General features: G+C 44.4%; 1 protein-coding gene across 1 annotated transcript in view; it reads left to right on the top strand.

Annotated features, from left to right (window-relative positions):
• The window catches only part of LOC103780536 (slit homolog 3 protein-like), a gene marked incomplete at both ends in the record, with an annotated part of 123744 nt that extends 107911 nt beyond the window's left edge, over positions 1-15833 (top strand). The window contains 2 exons of the mRNA XM_008948224.1: positions 10620-10713; positions 15696-15833. Of these exons, the coding sequence (XP_008946472.1) occupies positions 10620-10713; positions 15696-15833 (232 nt within the window). The remainder of the gene's footprint in view (positions 1-10619; positions 10714-15695) is intronic.
• Between the last annotated feature and the right edge of the window lie 5865 nt (positions 15834-21698).

Here is a 21698-nt window from a genome sequence, read left to right as displayed (position 1 = left end):
TTAATTTTGGAAGAAGAGCAGGAAATACTTCTGGAAAAGGTAATATGAATCAGAAGTGGAAAAGGTTGCAAAAATGGGGGTGTTGCCTAAATTGGAAATCTGAACCGTTACACTAGTTCAGGTTGCTTAAAAATTTGAAGAGCTTAGTGAATTCTGACAAAAGAATTGCCTTAACCTGCTTTACCTCCATTTTGGAGGGGGATATTTCACCTGAGCCGATCAGGCACCTGGCGAGACTTGCTGCAGCACAGCTGGCTGGGCTGGAATGTCTCCCAGAGCTCCACCTGGCCCTGGCAGAGCAGAGAGGCAGGGAGCAGCATAGCATGTCTGGAAGGACTGAAGCCATCAGCCAGACAAAAGTTACGTACAGGCAAAGCAGATCTAAGCCATGGTTTTGAGGGTACTCTAGGAGTTGGATCCAAACACAAGAAATCGGACGTCATCTGAAGTTGCTTGACTGAATTAACAGCAGCTAAGGAAATGCCATGGACGCACGGAGACCAGTCACGAAAAAGCAGAGTAAACTTTTCTTTTTTTCCTTTTTTTTTTTTTTTCCTTCCCCACCAACACTTGTATGAAGAATAGAAAGTTCTTTAAAAGGTTGGCTGGCTTTTTTGGCTGAAAAAATCCAGACCATACATTTTTATCAGTGTAATTATATAAGAGTTGTTATTTCTAGGCGTAAACTGGATTTCTGAGCAGATGGTGTAAGTTAAAACATAAGCAATTGAAGAGTGAGCTGTGTTACATTGAGATCAGACTAGCTGGTTCTGCACTGATAGCCTGTGATGTTTTGAGTAACATTCAGGCTGTTGGTTGTAGATGCCCAGCTCAGCTATTGCAGATTCCTCCTTTTCCTGACTGTAGAGGCAGTCAGGCTTTGGTAGTACTGTGAAGTAGGTAGTCTGGATCCCTCATCACTCTTGTGGTCTTGGGTGCTATAATACTGGTAAGACTGCAATGGTACCACAGCAAACACTGCATGCATGAAATAAAGGTGTGCTGTAAGACAAATAAAGTCTTAAAACAGGAAAAGTCTGAAAACAGGAGGAAGAAGATCCAATAGCGTGTGTGTGTGTGTGCTGTTCTTTAAGAATATTTGGATCCTCCTTAGTTTAGTTGATTAATGGTTAAATCATGATAGTAAATCTTATGTTCCTAAATTAAATGCAAATTAAAACTGCATGTGTTGGAAATGTTGACTGTCGACAGAGTTGTGGTATCGAGGTTTTGGGTTTTTTTCCGTACCTTAGTATTTTCCAGCATTATCTTCTGTCTGTCTAGCTTTACTTGTTGCAGCCTTTTTAGGAAACGATATCTCAAATAATGATTAATAAACTTTGCTTTCATTAGTTGGAAAATGAAAGCCAAAGATCTTTCTCAATTAGTAACTTTCTGCAGTGTTTTCCTTTCAAATTCTTTGACAGTTTTTTTCACCCACCCAAAGTAGGTAAAAAATGACCAGCTTGTTAAGTGACTGCTGAGGGAAGGAATTTCCCACACTCCAGCCCCATTTCAGTTTCACTTAAAAACAAAAAACAAAAACAAAATCCAAACAAAACAAACTACTACACCAAAAAACTATCCACCCTCACACAGTAACCTCCTTCCCAGTTCCTTTCCATCTAATAACTTTAAAACAATGAGCAAATACAAATGGATTTTATGAAATAGGTGAACACAAGGTAAAGAAGACAAAACTGAGTGGGAGGGTAGGCAATAGCTGATTGCCATCAAAAACCACCAGATTTCCTCACCATTATTAAAGTCAAAGTTTTTGATGTTTGTTGCCTGTATTTGCATAACCAAACCAGTCCTCCTGCTGTATAGCAGAGTCCTGATGGCTTTTATTGTCAGCTGATGCCTTATTTATCCTCTCCCCAACTGCTTATTTTAATCCTGAAGCTAAACACTTATTTCCTCCAGGATAATCGGGTACCCAAAGTCCAGCAAGCTCTAAAGCCTGAGCAATCTGTGAGCTGTTTTACAACCTGGTTGGACCCCTTGATGGATTAGAGCTCCTCCCTACAGTTTTGTAGACTTTCCTCCTTTTCAAAAAGAAACATATAGGAACATCAAAAGAGTAAGGTATGAATTAGATTGGTCAGACCAGTTCTTTTCCTCTTTGTATTTTTCTAATTTTTGTCTTTTTGGCTCCAGCATGGCCTGCCTCTAGCCATCAGTAGAAACATTGCCCTGTCTCCCTAGCTTTGTGGGTTAGAAATGTGGACAAAATTCATACAATTTTCCCCTTCCATTCCTATTTTCAATTCACTACTGTTGTAGACCATGTTGAGAGCCATTGCTGTTTTGCTTATAATTTTAGATGCAAATACAGAATTTCATACCTCCAAAGAGAGTCCTCTCCTGAGTCCCATATCATCTGTGCTCTCACTTGAGGTAGTGTCCAAACGTATCTAAAAGACCAAATGGGCTCTGCCAAGCATGTGCAATGTGCTTTGAAGGGTTTTATGCTTTTCTTACTAGTTTGGTTTGGTTTGTTTGTTTGCTATGACTTTTCCTTCCTCCTATCTGTTTGATTTTAGTCAGAGGCAGAAATATCTAGCCCTTATACATGAAACAAACCATAAAATAATTCATTTTTTGATAACGATCCTAGAAAATCTTAGCAAATAGCCAGACCTCTTGGTTCTGAAATCTAAAATAAAAAATAAAATCATAATTAGTGGTTTCTACCACTGAAAATAGGTCCTTTTTTTAAATATATGGCATCCCAGGGTGGGGAGAGGGGGGAGCAACTGTTATAAAATAGTTTGTTTCACTGGGAAAAAGCTGCAAGCAGTTTGTATCACTGGAAAAAAAATATCTCTCTCAAAACAAAAAAGAAGCTAGAAACTATTTCTGGTTTTATGTGTTTGGGAGAGAAGGCTAAGATCTATTTTACCTTAGGGGACCTTGTGGTGTCCTGTGGTAGATGGTATCTGAGATTTTTGCAGTTTTGCTACTTTTAGACAGAACGCTATTCACTGCTGGTGATTATGATCCCTCTTTCCGGCGTATCTGATTGTGGTAATGTTGCATGGCCAAAGCCAAGCACTTACTCAAGCCAAAACAGCTCTGGAAGAAAGAAGTTCTGTGGTGACTTGTGGCTGACACTCTTTGCTGGAGCTCCCCAACCCGTTTCCCATCACTAACCATTGTGAGGATCATGTGCAACAGTCCCCAGTGAGAGCTGATGAACCTGCAGTGGATTGTTGCACTATAGGTTGCTTTTCTCCCTTGGCAGTTTTTAGCTGTGTGTTTGATATAGGTTTAGGTAGCGTGGTTCAGCCTTGTGGTTCCACAAGGATCTGGAATGCCACATAAACACTCAAGGCTTAAACAAATACTTAACTGTCAGCCTATTTTAAAACTTTGGAATTTTAGTGATAATTTCCTCGAGACAAACAGAGAAAATTGTGGTCAAAGTTTAGTGTTGTTTTTGTCTTTTATTTGAAAGAATTCTGCCTTACATGGAAGTTTCTCAGTTTTAGTTACTTGGCAGATGCGAAGGGTGTTTGCTTTCTCTGCAAAAAAATAAAAAGGCACCCACGTTTTCCACTAGTATAACTATGAATGAGAAGTGCTGGAAGAGCTGGAATCTTTTAGCTTTGTTCAAGAACTGAATCCCACCAGACCTGTTTTATTAAGAGAGAACCATTTGCTATCAGGTTGGACTCTCTTATCTCATTGCATTGGAACTGAAGAAGAAAGCAGGACAGTAACTGGCAGTGCTGCAGCCTGTCTTCAATCTCAGCATGGCTGTCCTCTCAGGTTGCAGCTGAGCTCCTGGGTTTCCTTTGGTTGGATTCCCATTTGTAAAATGTAATGGGTAAAATGTTTCGGGAGCTGGATATACTGGAGAATTTCTCCTGGTTCATCAGGACCACGGTGTATCTCTAAGAAAATGGAATCTCAGCTACTACTGTCTTAAAGGATGGGTAGAGTGAATATCATCCTTAAAGGGGATTCATGATTCATTAAATCTAATCTGTGAAGAAACACATCAGAGGATTAGAAGTTAATCAGAAGCCCATTATTTACATGCTTACTGGCAGGTGGTGCATAGTGCCCAGGCAGCAAAGCTGGGAGGAGCAGCTAACTCTTGTCTCACCTATGGACAGTCAGTCGGTGTGTTCAGCGCTCTGATGCCACAGTGATGGCCATGCTAGAACTGCCAGGAGGGAATAAGTAAACCTTCCTGCACATCATGTATTCCTATTGGTTCAAAGACCATATTAGGTTTACAAGGCAAGGTTTTGGTAGCAAGGGAGGAGCAGGATTGTAGGGATAGCTTCTGTGAGAAGAAATCAGGAGCTGCTACCCTGTCAGACCTGCTGCTGCCCCCAGCTGAGCCTGTCAGCAGTGCTGATGAAAAAATATGACAGAAGCAACTATGCAAACTCCAAGCAAGGTGAGGAAGGGGGCAGAGGTACTCCAGGTGCTGGAGCAAACCCCATGCCAGAGCAGGTGGATATGTCCAGAAAGACACTGCAGCCCATGAAGAGCCCATGCAAGGAGCAGGCTCCTGACAGGAGCTGCAGCCCATGGAGATGAGCCAACTAGGAGCAGGTTTTGTGTCAGGAGCCATGTCCCTTCAGTCTGTTCCTGAAGAGCCATGTCCCATGGAAAGGATCCACACTGGACCATTCTTTAAGAACTCCAGCCCGTGGGAAGGACCCACACTGGAAAAGTTTGTTAAGGACTGTATCCTACAGGATGGATCCCACTCTGGAGCAAGGGAACAGTATGAGGAGGAAGGAGTGGCAGAGACACAGTGTAGTGAACGGACCACAACCCCCATGCCCCATCCTCCCATTCAGACTGGCATGAGCGTACAGTGTGTCTGGGGACCTATCTGCCAGCCCTGAAAGGACATCTCAGGAAATGAACAGCATCTCAGATGTGACTGGATGCACTAGATTCTGTGAATAACTGAATCGACCCCTAATACATTCCAGACAAATCACATAATTGGAAAACATCTGTATAAAGTAACACAGATCAAAAATGCAGGGGTCCAGCAAAACAAGGATCTGTTCCAGACACAGTGGTTCTGGGGGATAGTGCTGTATGCAGGTTGCCACCTTGTAAGAGCCCTGGAAATTGTCTGGTTCCGTTAATGTTGTACAAACTGTGGTGTTGTGGCACTTCTGATGTTGGATATGATTTTTCGTACTTTGGCAGTGCATAGAACTGGAACATATTCCTTCTTCAAGATTTAGAATAGTGAAGGGATCATTCTTTCTCTACTCAGATGTTGTTGTTATCCCTTTGTTTAACCTCAAGATTAGAAAGAATTGCTGCTTAATTCTAAAAGACAAGCCACTTTGGCAATCTCTGCGTAGAGTCTAACTTCAGGTTCCCATTTAACAGGCCAAAAACTGATAAGTGAAAACTCAGATATGAGTTTTTAAAGTATTAACACAGAATAAAAAAATGTAAAGTGACTTTTAGTCCTTTCCTAATGAGTATTGTGGACTGCATTCATCAAGTACGAGCAAACTTCATTAATGCAGAAAGAATTCTGTTCCAGTGCATTCCAGGTAATGCCTCTTACATTTTGGTATCTAACATGGCAGCTGAGTCCATTTGCTACTGACAGATTTTCAGAGTTTCTCTTTTCTTCCTTGCAAGTTGAAACAGTTTGGAAGCAAAAAATTATTTTTTTTTTTATTTTCTAAGATGAGCCTCAAATCTTTTTCAGCAAACATCAGCATTCCTAACTGAATTATTTTCTTGGAAGAACAGCCTGTGTCTGTTCCACCCAAACTTTGTTAGGTTCTCCTGAAATTTTCAATTGATACTGACTTCTTTATTAATAACTGGAAAGAGAAAAGGCAAAACAAGATTTATTTTTTTTTTCCAAACAAGCTTCTTCTGATAGAGGTTATTAGATACAAAATGAGTAATCTCTTGTGAGAAAAACAGTATAGTCTTTTTTATTAGCAGTAAAGAGAAGATTTCCATTCTGACTTACCTGGCAAACTTCAGAAAATTGCAACATACTGTTTATCTGCTCAAATACTTCTCTTCTCCCTGTGCAGCCTGTAAATGTTTTCTGTGTGGGTAAAGGCCAGGCTTTCTTCCTCCTTTCTTTACTGTAACCACTTCCCTTTTCCCAAGTAATGTTGTGAAATTCTTCACAGCATTTTTAGTCTTCCAAGCCCTACAAAAGCTTCTCTCACATTAAGGATGAGACTGTTTTCTATGTTGCCTTACCAATTATTTCAGGAATATTTTCTCTGCATGAGAGAACAAAGCATCACCCAACTGGCATATGAAACAAAAGAAAAATCATCAAACTCACTGACTGCAAACTGGTGGTCTAGATTGTCTTTCAGAACTGCAGTTTTACTTACAGATAAATAAGTAAAATACTATTACTGCATCCAATCTCTCTTTTAGTGATTAAGAAGAAATAATGCAGCTTGGATCCTTGGTTCTAAAAGTCTAATGTGGCATGAAATAAATAGCTTTAATGACAGCACAGAATGGAAAAAAAGAAAGATTATTATTAAACTGTGTGTAAAAGTCATTTTTATTGCTCTGTTGTTGTTTTGGCTTTGTTCTGAGATGCGTGGAAGGCTACAGGAAAGCCTAAGCATTTTTCTTGGCAGCTCTTCATAAGCAGTGAGCCCTGTGAAAAGTGAATGTGGAAAGCCCCACATGAAATTCATGATTTTGCTGCAAAATAAGATGAGGAAAATGTTGCATGAGACAAAAAAAATATATTTTTTTTTTTAAAGCAACTAACAGTTCTGGATGAAAGGGACAGGGGATGTAGTTTCAGAGGGGCAGAATATCTTTTCTGTGGTTTGTTGGTTTGCTTGATTTGTTTTTTTAATGTATGAAACAGCAGCAATGGGAAACTCATCAGTTAGCGTTCCACCTCTAAGTGCCACTTGGTTCTAATCCGAAAGCAGCACTTTTTTTTTGTGGCTGATCAAACTGCTTCCTTCATCTGTCTAATGCTTCCTTCCCTTAAATGAACACTAATTACCAGCATACTACCACCAGCCTTAAGAAGTTTGAAACGCAGCTCACACAGCTGAGAATGTATCTTTCTACAGGTTCCCTCTTCATATCACACCTCACTTCTACAGACCACAGAACAATACTGACCTAATACTTCTGGATACTATGAAAAGTAGAATCTGATGGCATTAAGTGGGTTTCCTCTTGTAAATCTGAAACAGCCTGAATCTCCTTCATTGGGGTGCATTGCATGGTGATCTATCCCCTTCAGCTTTGATGAAAAAGAGTACATGAGTACAAAAAAAAAAATTATTTGGGGTTAAAAAATGCTTAACTGATTAGAAAATAAATATAGTTCTCATGTTTCTGTCTTTTATATAAGCATTTCAGAAACCCTTGTGTGCCCAAATTGTAGCGCTAATGTGAGGATCCAGAGGAGAGGGGGAAATGGGGAGGTTGCGTTGTGTTCTACGCTTGGGAAAGCATTACACTGAAGTTTTCTGTTGTTTTAGCATGATAAAATGTATTCACAAAGAAATCAGTGCAGCTAGAATTTGGCCTAAGATAAATGTCCAGTTTGGTTTTAGGTTCACATAGCTATCTAATGAGAAATTTGGACTAGGCCTTTAATTGCTGCACAGAGAAGCAGCCCTGTGTCACTCCAAAAAAAGAGGATCAGATTTTTCCTCTGATAGCGACATTAAAGCGGCCAATGAATCTTGCACTCGCAGGTCTGAGGGCAAATTTCTTGGCCCAGATAATTTCTGAGTGAAGAGAATATGAGAAGGTCTTTGTGTAGCTGGTGCCTTGGGTTTTCTTTTCAGAAAGTGTTTTATTTCCTTGGCAGGCTTTCTGCTGCATCTAGTGAACATTGGTGGAGCCTGGAATAATGCATCAAGAGGAATTTTCTTCCTGAGATGAGGCTGTTCTAGTTGCAAGGCATTCCCAAGTGAGCTCCCTAATGAGTGATAGATGGGAAAAAGAACAGGAAGGATCCTGAAATGTTCCAAGTTTTGCATGAAAAATGATAAATTTTTTTGGATGCTATGTTTGGTACCTAGCCTAGAATTCTACGTTTTGATAGTGGTGCCTTCAGAATGACACAGTGAGTCATAATATTTGACATTTGGGGAGATTTTTACTGGATCTCTAAGCACTTGTCAAGACTTGAGAAGAATACTTTAAGAAGAATTATAATTTCCTTTGAGAGTTCATGAAACTGTTCTTACTTTTTTAAAAGTCTCTTTCCTTTTCTTCAAAACAAAAGAAATGGAAACTTCAAAAGTATGTATTGACCATTTTTAGTGAAAAGATAGTTGAAGGCATCTATCCACACTGTAGTTATTAAATGGTCTTCCAAAATTATTTCCAGCTTTAGATCATTGAGTTCTTTTAATGTCACCAGTCATTTACTTTTTTTCATGTTTATTTTTACATAAGATTTGTAGCACACAGGGGACACGAGGGATACCAAGACCATGAACTAGCAGTTCTCCAGGCATCATAGCAAGTTCTAACCTGCTCATATTCATGTCTACCCAAAGACCAAGGGAGTAGCTTTGCTTTTTGGTCTTTGGGAGGGTTGGTGGGCTGTGAATTTGGGGCTTGCTTGGCAAGCAGACCTATCTCCAGTTCTGCCACCTCAAAAATGTGTTAATAGCTGTCCCCAAGGACAGCCGTGTTCATGTGTGTAAGACTTGAATGTCTGTAGTTGCTTTTGAGGAGTAACAAAGTACAATGGCAAACCTCAAGTCCAGTGAGTGATCTGTTTCTTTGGTTCCCATGGATTTGTGCCATTTGGCAAGTCCCCCTTCCTGAGCTGGATACGCTCAATCTATTTGCCCAAGATTTGTCCTAGGCTGTAAAAAGATTTGGTAGTATTTAATACCAGTGGCTTCCTGGGATTCCTTGGCTCCAGATGGAATTGGTTGTCTTAAAATTGATACTAGGAACAATGAACTGTCCACTGTGGATTGTGGTGCCAGACTTGCCGATACTGCCAAACCCAGCCCACCAAAAGTCATGAGGGTAGGTCTGGCACATGAATCCAGGGTTTACGTGGTAGTACCCTCTCCCGTGCACCCAGTATTATATTCTTGCTCTACTTTCTCACTTCTCCTTGGCAACTCTCAAAAGCAAATGTATCGGATGTTCCACATTTCAAACAAACAAAAACAACTGAGTCATTTTTGGAAGTGCATACTATACTTCCATTCTAATATGAAGAGTCAAATAAAGAGGTATGTAGCTTGTACTGTAGGGAGGCTGGAGATGTGGGTGAAACAACCTGAAGGAGTGAGCTGAGGGTGTTACCAGCTTAAACTATACCTGTCACCATCAGAGTCATCTCAAAATTTTGCTCTCAGTCATCCCTGCCAGATCACAAGACTGATAAAAGTCAGACAGTTCTGATATGCATTTTCTATCCGAATTTTGATCTCTGTGGTTTGCTTGGCTTGCATCTTCAAGTGTTTCCCTGTAACCACTGGAGTTAGAACTGCAAGGGGGTTTGAAAGTGGAGTTACTCCCAAGACAGGTGGAGCTGCAGCTTCATAGATATGCTGCTAAAACATTGCCAGCTCATCGGTGCCTCCCACATTAGCCTTTTTCCCACACCGTCCTCAGGGCCTGTTGCTCATACGACGGTATGTATTGTGTGCAGGCACACAAAATGTGCATAACCTTGAAACCCTGCAGATGTGCTCTTCTGATATAGCTGCACTGGGGACTCCGGGGCTGTAGCTCTGGGGGGGTTCCATGTTGAGAGTACCTGACCTTTGCTTTTCCTGCAAGGCTTTGGGAGGTGTGGGCTAGGTTTCTGTTGGTTTCTTGGGAAGGCAAAGGTTTCTGTGGTCTTTGGCTGGATCTCAAATCCTGGGGTACTGAAGTGTGACCTAATAATTTAGGACTCAAGAGAAGGGTGGTATTTAAATAAACTATCTGGGTTTGAACATTCTGCAACTATTAATCATTAACATTTATACAAACCCAGGGAGGTGCATGGCATGTAACACACCCTACCTAGAAACAGCTGAGCTGAGCTTACATGGGATTTTTTTTTTTTTTTTTTTTGAAAAGTCATCGTCTCCTGTGAGCACAATAGACCTGGCACTTTTCTTATAAATAGTGAATGTTTTATAATTGCATGCAGTCCTAAAGCTGGTTCCTATTATTGAGAGTCACAGAGGTTTTGTGGAGGGGGGCTTGTGGGTTGTTGTTCTTTTCCAGAATGATGTCCAATCAGCTTCTTTGGCAGACTATTAACTACAGCTGAAATATGTTAGTGTGAAAAGGTAACAGCCTAATGAGCAATTTTGCTTTTGTGTCACTTCCTTGCTTTGGTATGAGAGGTTCTGGGTCAGGAACTGCCCATTTGATCTTTAGTCTGTCTCCAAGTGGAGTTTATATGTCAGTACTTTTTATACCAGCCTTTCAAATTCACGTGGTAGAACCAGTACAGTGTAGGTCAAAGGAGCCCAGTTTAATGAAGTCTCACATGCCCTCACAACCAAATTGTCTCTTCCTGTAGAATTACTGAGCTATCTCTGTCTAGGGAGACTTGCCATCCCAACATCATGGCTGGAGCTGCTTCAGGATCATCCAAGCTGTGTCATAGCTTTATTGCTTTTCTTTTTTCTCAGGTGAACTGTGTGATGAGGTGATTAACCACTGTGTTCCTGATCTAAATCCATGCCAACATGAGTCCAAATGTCTTCCCCTTGACAAAGGAACCAGGTAAGCATGTGTGTATGTTTGTCTCCACACACTAGGCAGATCCATCCGTTGTCTTGACTAGGGCTGAACTGGCAATGAGTTTGAGGTAAGGTAAAAATTGTCAAAATTAATGCAAGTAGTGCAAGGCTATATACACCTCAGACATGTCACCTTTTAATTTTAATGCAACCATATATACTTCCTTAGCTTTCTGTGGCTTACTTGAAAATAAATGATGTACCCCCAGAGCAGAGAAATAATTCTGGAACAGAGCATGGCAAAAGGAGTACTTCTGGAACAGTTACTGCAAAATGTCTTATCCTGCCTCAGAAACTGAGGACAGTTTCCTCATGTGTTCCTTGATGCAACTCTTCTCTCCTCAGCTGGCTCTGGGTTTAAAATCCTGTCCCTGTTCCAACTATTGAGAGGGGAAAGATAAAGGTGTGGCCAGGGCATAAAGCTGCGGGGCAGGTTTCTGTTGTGTTCCCACTGCGGCTGTTGTCCACTGGGCTGGCCGGGGGCCTTGGGGTGCGGCGGCAGCGGGGCTCCTCTCCCCACATCTCCCCAGCTGCACCTCGCACGGGGGACCTGCCACCTTCCCATGGCTGCAGAGGCCTCGCTGGCTCCTTGGGGGGTTTGTGAGGTGTGTCTTGGCATTTGCCTCTTGGGATTGTTTCACAGGGGCAAAATAAAGCTTTGCGTTTTAAATGGCAGTAAAACATCTGGAGGTTTGGGGGCTGGGGTGTTTTGAGAGGGGCATAGTAGCAGTGTTCCCCACTTGTCTGAAGAGGGAATTTCAGAGCAATTTAGCAAATAGAGACAGTTGAAAAGTCTGACGCTGTGGAAAGCCCGTCAAGAAAAGATCTTTGAATCAAAGAAGTAGGAGAGGAAGACAAATTGCAGAGAGTTCAGTGCAGTGTGAACTGCATTCTGCTCTTCCCCCTGAGGCTGCTTTCACAGCTGTGGTGCAGTCCTGGGTGCTCTCCTGGGTGCTCCTGGGAGGGAGCACTGGGGGTTTGGCCAGGGATACCTTCACCCAGCACACCCAGTGTGTCACAGGGGAGAGACAGCAGCACTCTTTAGTCTTCCTGGTGACTTGCAGTCGGGGTCAGACTGTGTCCTGTGAAGCAACCAGCATGTCGGAATAGTTATACACAGAACATGCAGGGTAGTTAAAAGGAAGTGAACCAAAATCTTGAGGGCAGCTAAATCCATGCTGGACCATCATTCTGTACAACCCAAGCCTTTCTTTTGGGTCAAAAACCTCCAGACAGAAATATTTCCAGCTCTTGAGGAAGATGAAACTATTACATGATTAGGGCAGCTCCTGAAATGATGCACAGGGACTGGATAAGGAAGTATGACTGGTACAGAAATAGTCCCTGATGTTCTTTCCAGCTTTCGTTCCTAGTTAATCCATCATTCAGCTAATCCAGTAGCTACATCATGTTACGAGGCAAGATCGTGTCATTCAAATTACCTTGTGTTGCTAGAGGTGTGAAGGGATGGGGACAGCTGTGGTCCTAGATGGTTTTACCCTTGCTGGAAGCATTTTCATAATTGCCACCCAAATAATTTGAGTAAACAAGAAACATTTGCGTGCTTGCTTGCTAGAAAAGTGTTCTTCTCAGTGGGACTATTAATGCTTGATGGAGCCTAAATAACTGCTTCTATTTTTTACTGCTGTTTCTTGTGTTATTCCTCCCACTATTAATTGAATGCTACACAAAAATCCAGAATTTACTACTTTTGTCCCCTTTTATTTGCTAGCCAGACTTGAGAGGAGAAGGAGCCCAGCCTTGAATGTAGATTTGTCCAAGTGTTGCTTTTTCTTCCATACTTTAGCTGCACCAAGTCACTCTGAAATGGGCTGAATCCACCTGTCAGGTTTGTGCCCTGGGCATGCGAGTAGGACTCAGCAGTGAAGAACTGCACAGCAGGAGGGAACCAGGCAGTCTGTCCATCCTGCCTTCAGCTCCAGTGGGTCTGAAACTCTGCACAGGGAGGAAAAGATGACAAAGATGGGGGGAAAAGTAGGAAGCCAAATTATTTATTGATATGGGGACAGAAATTCCATCCTGGCTCTGCAATAGAAGCCATGATTCACGGCTTTAATACAATAGACATTGAGTGCATGCAGATACAAATCCCCGTGGATAAGCCAACATTTTAGATACCATTAGACAAGTTTGTAGGCTCTCTTTGATACTGGGAATGCTGCCATCACTACAAGACTGCACCAGAAAACAAGATTTCAACTCTACTGGTATCAGATAGTCACTGGGAAATGAGATAACTGATCTAATCATGTAAATTACTCTCTTACCAGGATTTGAATATCAAAGTTTCTTTGCTGCTCTCTTCACTTTTTATTTTATTCACATGCTTTTATTGATACTCTGCCACTTGCTGGCAGTGTGTGGGATAGGGATGGAGCTAACACGGCATCATTCCCTGGTGGGAAGACCTGGGGTTTCTAGGAGGAGGCTGGGTGAGACATTCATCTGGCCGAGCTTCTCACCGGCTCCAGGCACGTTTTTTTTGGTAGCTTTTGCCTAGATGTGACATGTTAAGAGCTCAGAGATGACTGACCCAAAAGGAATTCCATGTTTCTAAAGGGAAAGCCAAGCTTGGAAGCAAACTGGACTATTTCAGTGTGTGTTTGGCTGCACAGAGCTATTTGCTTTTGAAGCTAAAATTTCAGGTGGCTTTCCTCTCTTCCAGCCTCCACATTTTTATTGTGCTGTTACTACAGAAGAAGAGTAGCTTTCTATATGCCAAAAAAAACAAACCAAAACAAAAATCAATAAAAAAATACCATTTAACACAATGAAATTACTTCTAAAAAAATAACTTCAGGAAAGGAGCATGTTTTCCATTTACTGTATTGATGTTGGAGTATGGTATAAATATACTTTATTATTCTGAAGCTTGGAGTTATTACCTGACAGCTTAAAATGCTGATTTAATGCAGCCCTGCAGAGAAAAGTGGTGGTTCTGTCATTACTGAGATAGCCAATACACATCATAAAATTGATGCATGGCAGCCCTGAATAAGGAACTGCACATCGTTCATTATTACATCACTTTATATTACGACTGTAGGGATCAATAAAAAGCAACAGGATTAAATGCTGCCAATTTCCCCCACAAAGTCCTTTGATTGACATTATTTGCTTGCAGGTGTGACTAAGATGTTGCCAAAAAATATTGCCTGCTTCTTATGGGTTGGGGAAAGAACACTTTTTGCTTTCTGCTCTGTTTTGTCATCTCCGTTATGTTAATCACAGTATTCTCTGAGCCACCAAGGTGCAAAAAAGCAATTCAGGCATGCAGAGCTGGAACATCAACCATCTGGTGGCTGCAGAGGGTCATGATGGGGCCCCCTCCTGTAGGGAGGATGGAGAGAGAAAGTATATACATCCATGTAACGTTATCCGTCCTACAGCCCACAGGTTCAGAGGCTTTGCCCTATTTCCTCTTTCTTAGCCAGTCACAAGTCATATTTTGAAATGGAGACTGAAGGTCCTACTTCTCTCAGTGCTTGAGCTAGGTGGTTGCTGAAGCCCTGATGCTGTGACAGCCGTTCACTGGTCATTAGCACACACAGGACCTGCTGCTGCACTCCAGCAAGCTTCACCCAACTCACTGCCTTGCCCTGACAAGCTGGGGAGTGGCCAGGAGCCAAAGCACACTGTCACTCAGAACCACATTCAGCACAATGACTGCTGCATGGGAAGTGGAAAAGTCTTCCCTCACCAGCTCCCACGTGTCCAGTCTCTCTGAAGAGGTTTTCCACAAGGAGCCTCCTCCTGCACTTCCCCCACCAGGCTGCTGACAGGGAGGAGGAGGCCAGCAGGATAGGTTAGTGGGGCAGTAGTTTTTCTCCTGATGCTGCCTCCTTCAACTCTGTAATGTCTCTCCTCTTCCAGCTCTGTGGCAAGCATGCTGGGTCCAAACAAGGGCCTCTAGCAAGAGTACAGATCTCTTTTTATTGCTGAAGTAAACTGCAGCTCTTCCCTTGTTTTGGTTGAGGTGATACGCCTCTTGGTTTCCAGATGTGCAGTAAAACGTCTTTTATGGACTAAAGTGTGTTCATGACTAAACATTGTCTACACTATAGATTCGAAATAAGGCTGTTCAGCGATCCCAAAAGATCTGTTCCAAGTCAGAGACTTTGGGAAATATTTTCTGTTGTCAGGTTATAAACTTCTGCAAGGCTTATAATAGAAATGCTGACACAGCCTTCATACAACAGACTTGAGAATTGTGTAAATCAAAAGCCAATGCCTGCAGCTTTGGGAGCATCCTACCAACTGTGTTGCTCCTGTGAGTGGTGTTACCCCATAGCAAGAGGGTCACCCCATAGAGTGTCAGCACCAGAAACAACAGACTCCACAGACAGCTTTCCATAGTTGCAGCAACATCTGTTGTGCAACATTTGCTGTGCCTCAGAAATGAATGGCAAACAGGTGGTGATCTCAAAACCGATGGTCTTTTTCTTTAAATTTGATGAGTTTTATGGCTTGTGTGCAGAAAGCTTCCATTTGGAAGGTGGAACCTTACTGTGCTCTGTGTAGCTGCACAGCCCGATCTCAGGCGCTGGGCAGCCTGCAGACCTTGGCAAAATCATCACCCGAGACATCAGAGCAACTGCCCTTGCACAATATTGCCCTTTGAGGCTGCAGGGTCAGGGGGGATGCTGTCATCTTCAGCATGACTGGGAGACAGCCATATGATTACCCCGCTCCACAGCCTTGGCTGGGGAGAAGCAGTCATGTGGCATTGCTTTGCCTGACTTCAGTGTGAGCAGATGGCAGAACCTCAGCTGCAGGCAGCCGGGAGGGACCTGGGCATTGCTGGTGGTGGGAATTGCACTTGACGTTCCCAGGAAGCATTGCTGCCACCTTTTCGTCTCGGAGCAGAGTGGAGCTGGGCTGCCTGTGCCTGCTGCTGTTGGGGATGTTGAAACAAGCTATTAACAGCAATCTCTTCTGTTTCAGATGCGAGTGCTTGCCGGGATACAGTGGGAAGCACTGTGAAACAGATGAGGATGACTGTGTGGGCCATAAGTGCCACCATGGAGCTGCCTGTGTGGATGCAGTCAACGGCTACACCTGCGTCTGTCCGCAGGGGTTCAGGTAGGGGAGGAGAGGCAGCTCCCCCAGCTGGCTTTGCACCGAGTGCTGGGGTGCTTCCTCCCGTGGCTTTCACCCTCAGAGCAAGTCAGCCTCTAGATATGGCACCAGTCTGCCCGGCCTGCGTGAACAGATGGCTCGGTACAACAGGTCTTGCAGCTGAAGTAGGTCTTAGCGAGTTAACTGAATGCAGGGGGGTGATGATTCTTCCTTGGAAACAGCACTTTGCCTTTTGTGCAGGGCTGTGTCAGTTTGCCTGCCTGCCCGCCCCGGCCTTTCTTGGTACCACGCTGACATAAATGGCATGGAGATAAACTCTGCGTGCCTGAGAGGGAGCAAAGGATAATTATATGACATACATGAACCCTCAGACCTGGTTGCAAGAAAACATGAGTCTGGAGACTTTGTGCAGTGTCTCTGTGCCTGTTGGTGGATAGGCTCAGTTCCATTCTGACAGCTGCCAATATATCTGACTCCTGGAAATCTCTGTCTGTCAAAGATAAGTGTGCTGCTCCAAATGGATTCACTAACCATTGCCTGAGGCTGGATACTGGCTTCCTTCCAGCCAAACCTTTTCTGTCTTTGAAATACACACATGAGACAAAGAAGGGATACCTGAAAAGATCAGTCTTGACAAAGCAGAAAATGCACAAGCACTTATAAATCATTTTCTCTGCTTTGTATCTGCAACTGTTTTCATTCTTCTTTCTTTCATCCTTGCTGGTTTGGAGTTTTTTTTTCCCCTCTCAACACACATTTTTACTGCAAAGCAGACAGCCTTTTCTGAATAGGCATTGATATATAACATGATGTCAGCCCGTGGTTTCACAGAATCAGACTTGTTATTTACAGGGTATCAGATAGCCTCTGAATCTTAAATTCATACCCTTTTTTCCATTTTTCATTCTCTGCTTCAATCCTTTTGATGGCCTTAGGGATCTTGCAAACTGGTGACTGGTAAGGATAACAAGTGGCTGTCCCACAGGGGAATTGTAAGTGCTCAATGTTATCTAAGTGTTAGAGTTGAGAAATGGGATCGCAAAGCCACATCTGGAGTCTAGGGTAACTGGAGCCTGTCGTCACATGGGAGTGGCTGGGAGACTACTGCTGCAGGTCTCCTGCTTTTTAAGCCACATCAGTACTAGCCAGGGACGAATGTGAGGAGTTTTTTCCAGAAGGCAGGATCACAGTGTTCAGTAGAGATGTTTGGAGTTGTGGCACATTGAGTGGAGCAGGAGGCGTAGGTGGGAGACTGCTTTGGGTCCCTTTCTGCGTACCAAGTAGCTCCACTGGCCATGTAGGAAGTGCCCCAGCTTGGCTGACCTCACGTCAGGGGCCTCAAGAGCAGAACCTGGAACTGCCCAGCCTGCTCCCTTGCTCAAATGAGGGGTTCATTCCACTAAAATTTGTACCAAGAAGAAGAAACATCTTTCTATACAAAGCTCCAAACATCATCTACTATCTTAAGAAAGCACTTCATAGCCCAAGGTGGGCTTGGCAAGCAAAGTAATCCTGCTGCCTGTCAGCAGCAGAGCCAGGATTAGCTTGAGGTCTTCTGTCTGCTTTCTGTTTTTTCACACTAGTCCATGCCACTTCCCTAAATTTCCTGTGCAAGACAAGGGAGCAATGGTCTTTTAGGAGAAAAACCTCACAGTGGGCACTAACTGGCGCCTTGTGCCAGGGCAGAGAGCAAGCTGAAGATCTGTCAGCTCTCCATGCAGAATAGTCCCTGATCTTGTCTGATTTCAGGATTAAAATTCTGCTAACAAAATATGATCTGTTCATTATTCTTTCCGTGAGTCCAGCCTTTTGCAGTTTAAAAGTCTGCTGTTCTGAAGGGGGGCTCTGATTTTGTTTTTTCCCTCTTAAGGACTGCAATTGCAAAGATGGTGATTGACAGAGTTCAGCCTTCTGATGTTCAGGGTTGTAGACTCAACTGTTCCAAAGCGTGCCTCAGGCTCTGGGCTGTGCAGCAAGGAGGTAGCTCTGCAAGTGTTTGAAGGCTGCAAGTGCTGATGAAAAGGAGAGAACACAAGGGGTGGTCTGACAAAAAGGTAGCTAGGTGACCTAAGATAATGATTGACAAAGTTTTTGGCTAAGTATCAGGAGTCATTTCCCAGAAGGGATTTTGCAGAGTGACCTCCCAGTGATCTGGATCTTGTGCTGTTGTAACAAATACGCAGAGCTGTCACACTTGGTGGTTGTCACTGTACTGTGTGTCCGAGCCACTTGGAGTCACACGTAAGGATGTTACAGCTTACATCCTCACACGGCTGGAGAAATGGCACTCTGGTAATTCCTAACAGTGCACAATGCTGCACCTCCCTTGGCAGCCCCCAAAAGCAATAGCACCAACATGCCCACCTCTGTTTGCACACTCAGCAGCTCCCACTCACTGTTCATGTGGAGCTGTCCTCCAGGCAGCACCTTGCCTTATTGCTCAGAAGCCTTTTGCATTTACACAATACACTTTATTCCTGAAAAGTTTTCAGTGTTTTCTTCCCAAAATAACATTTGTTTACCCCCTGCAGATGAAAACAGTTTTTAGAATTTGTGAGCCCATTGTATAAAAGCTAACTTCTCAAAGCCTTCCCTCTAGCAATCAGCCGCGCAGTGTTGTTGTCCTGATAAATGCTGCTGTAGTGGGGAGGCACAGGAGGGCTGCTGAGCTTGATAGGAAGCAAGCTCTGTTTGTCCACAGTGTAGATGCTTCAGAGTTCCCCACTGGGATAGTTTGCTGCCAGACACTCAGCCATGATGATGTAAACAAATGAGATGGTGCCAGGCAGAGTGGACTTGGCCAGGCTCTGTAGTCAGGCTGTGCTCCATGTTCCTCTGCCAGGGAAAGAAAGTGTATTAATCATTTTTAAAAATAGATTTTTAAAAATATTTTAAAATAAAAAAAAGTCCTTGACAGACATTGTTGCTAATGTAACTCCTAGATGCCAGTGGTATGAGAGCTACACTTGTAAAGCTACCCACAGAAGGGTGCCCCTCCTTTGTGACGGGTCCTGCAGGAGCTGTCCTGGGAGCTCAGGGAAGCTTTGGGAGCAGCCCCAAGCACAGACACACTGGCTTCTTGCAACATTTGCTTTCTCTTAGTGGAGGCTGTTGTGGGTCGCATGGATTTTTCATTATTATTATATTTAACTTCCATGAAATTAGAATTATATACACTGACTTTCCTTCTGCTTTCTGCTTGTCACTCACAAACCGAACAGAGTGATTGGCACTGGGTAGAACAAGGCTGGTGGGCTGGCTTAGCAGTGCTCTTTTCTCCTAGTCACCTCTGGAAAAAGAATTACACCTGACATCAGGCTGGGGGTGGCAGCTGATCAGAAGTTTGATCCTTCGCTGGCTCTTCTGGCATGTTTGCCAGCCAGCCAAAAGCCCTGCACTGGAGAGAGAGATCACCAGGCTTTGAACAGGAAAGTGCTCCAGGTGGACAAGAATTGCCTTCTGTGTATCTATCTTCCCATGAGCTGTTGCCATTTTTAATTTTTTTTTTCTAATATTCCCTTGCTTTCTTGGAAAGGGGACTCTAAGCCACCTCTTGCTGAGGGGTGCCATGCCTCCGAGGTGCTGCGCTCACCCTCCAGGAACAGGGTGGTGTGGGGGGGCTTGCCAAGAAGCTGCAGCAGAAAGTCTCACCCAGGAAGGGAAAGTCTCTTGGTCTGTAACTAATTCATAGTCTAGGTCTGTTCACAAAGAACTGTTCCCAAGAACAAATTTACTTTGAGAAACGTATCAGAGTGGGCAAAGACAACCATTTCCCAGCGTGGAGGGCTGACCCTGACTGGATGCCAGGTGCCCCCACAGCTGCTGTATCACTCCCCTCCTCAGCTGGACGGGGAGAGGATGTCTGGTGAAAGGTTCATGGGTCAAGATAAGGACAGGGAGATCACTCAGCAATAGCCCTTATGGGCAAAATAGACTCGACTTGGGGAAATTAATCTATTGCCAATCATATCAAAGTAGGGTAATGAGAAAAAAAAAAACTAAATCTTAAAACACTTGCCCCCACCTCTCCCTTCTTCCTGGGCTTAACGTCACTCCTGAGCTCTCTACCTGCTCCCCATCAGCTGTGCAGGGGATGGGCAGTGGGGCCTCCAGCTGGTCTCTGCCGCTCCTTCCTCCTCAGAGGGAGGATCCTCATGCTCTTCCCCTGTTCCAGTGTGGGGTCCCTGCCATGGGACACAGGCCCCATTAACTGCTCCAGTGTGAGTCCTTCCCATGAGCTTTGGTTCTTCACTCACTGCTCCAGCACAGATCCATTTACAGAGAGTGCTCCTTCCAGACAGACTGCTGCAGCATGGGGCCCCTCAGGGTCCCAAGCCCTGTCTGCAGACTTGCTCCAGCGTGGGCTCTTCTCTCCATGGGGCCACAGGTCCTGCCAGGAGCCTGCTCCAGAACGAGCCTCCCACAGGGTCACAGCCTCCTTTGGACACCCACCTGCTCTGGCATGGGGTTCTCCACAGGCTGCAGGTGGATCTGTTCCACCACAGACTTCCATGGGCTGCAGGGGACTTGCCTTGCCGCACCACGGTCTTTGCCACAGGCTGCAGGGGAGCCTCTGCTCTGGCACCTGAAGCACCTCCTCTCCCTCCTTCTTCAGTCACCTGGACATAGCCCCCTGCTAGCAAAACCTGGCTACAGGAGCCCAGTGCACCCATATGCAGTTATCCCCCCTGTGCCGCCCGCCATGCTCCCGCTGCTGCCCACCGCAGAGACCCTCTACAGCTCCTCCGAGGACTCCCTGGTGCAAAGTAAACGGGCTCTGTGGCTCGCCAGCAGCATTGCCTCCCACGTTACGCTTTGGGGATATATTTGTCTAAATGAATGGATTGCCTCGTCCCTGTGCCTCGTCCCTGTGCGGGGTGAGCGTGGGGCAGTGGCGAGAGGTCCTCCCAGCGCAGTGCTCTGGACCTCAGAAGTGCCCAGCAGTGTTCTTCACCCTCCTCATGCTTATTCCCATGGAACAGGTTTGTGTTTGCCATACCCACACCACCGTGCACAAGCCCAGCATTCAGATTTGGGCAAAGTTAGGAAGCTGGTGAGGGTGTTGTGTGCTATGCAGAGGTTGTGGGGCTTTCCTGTGGAGCTTTCCTGGGCTTCTCCCAGGTTCAAATCCCAAATCTTTGCATCTTTCAAGGCATTCCTCAAGCTTGCCTTTTGTGAAAGCAGCAACGTAAGCCCCTGTGTCACTTCTCTTAGATGTGATAGAAAAGCAGGACAACTCCATTGCTTTTGGTGCAGTTCAGGACTGAACCCATCCATGTTTTGTTGTGTATTTCTCTCACTTTTGTGTTTTCCAGAGGCCAACCAGAGATTGGTGTGTGTTGGGAGAACAGGGACAGGTTTGAGCTCTCATTCCACACAGGACTAAAGATAGAGCTGTGGTACTCTGTGCAAAATTTCACATGTGAAAATGTCAAAAGGAAAGCAGTCACCTCCTTTTCCTTCAGGCAGCAGGTTCTAGTCTCTGTGGCTAAGCAAGATTGGTCTTGAGTATGTTGTGGCTGGTTTATCTGCTGTTCTTGCATGTCTTGTATCAGTACTAGTTACTGCAGGATAATGGCTTGTGTTTCTACTCTAGTTGTGTCTAGGAAGGTTGCCTGGAATTCACTGAACTTCTATGTCTCACCTGCTTTCCTGGAGAGAAGAGAGGTTTGGGACATTGTTTTGCTTTGTGTCTACAAGAGTGCTATTATTCTACAAAATGCTCCCTGAATGTCAGGAAATTCCTGGTGGTCACGCAGGATGTCACTGTTCCAGGACTATGCATGAGCGGGTGTGCCGCAGTCCTCTCCTGGCAGGCCCGGGGTGCTGGGTGGCGGCGGCGCAGAGCCCGCAGCACGGCCTGGCGCA

Source organism: Merops nubicus, unplaced genomic scaffold (genome assembly GCF_000691845.1).
Source record: "Merops nubicus isolate BGI_N331 unplaced genomic scaffold, ASM69184v1 scaffold20819, whole genome shotgun sequence".
Lineage (NCBI taxonomy): Eukaryota > Metazoa > Chordata > Aves > Coraciiformes > Meropidae > Merops > Merops nubicus.
This window is presented reverse-complemented; position numbering and strand designations above follow the sequence as displayed.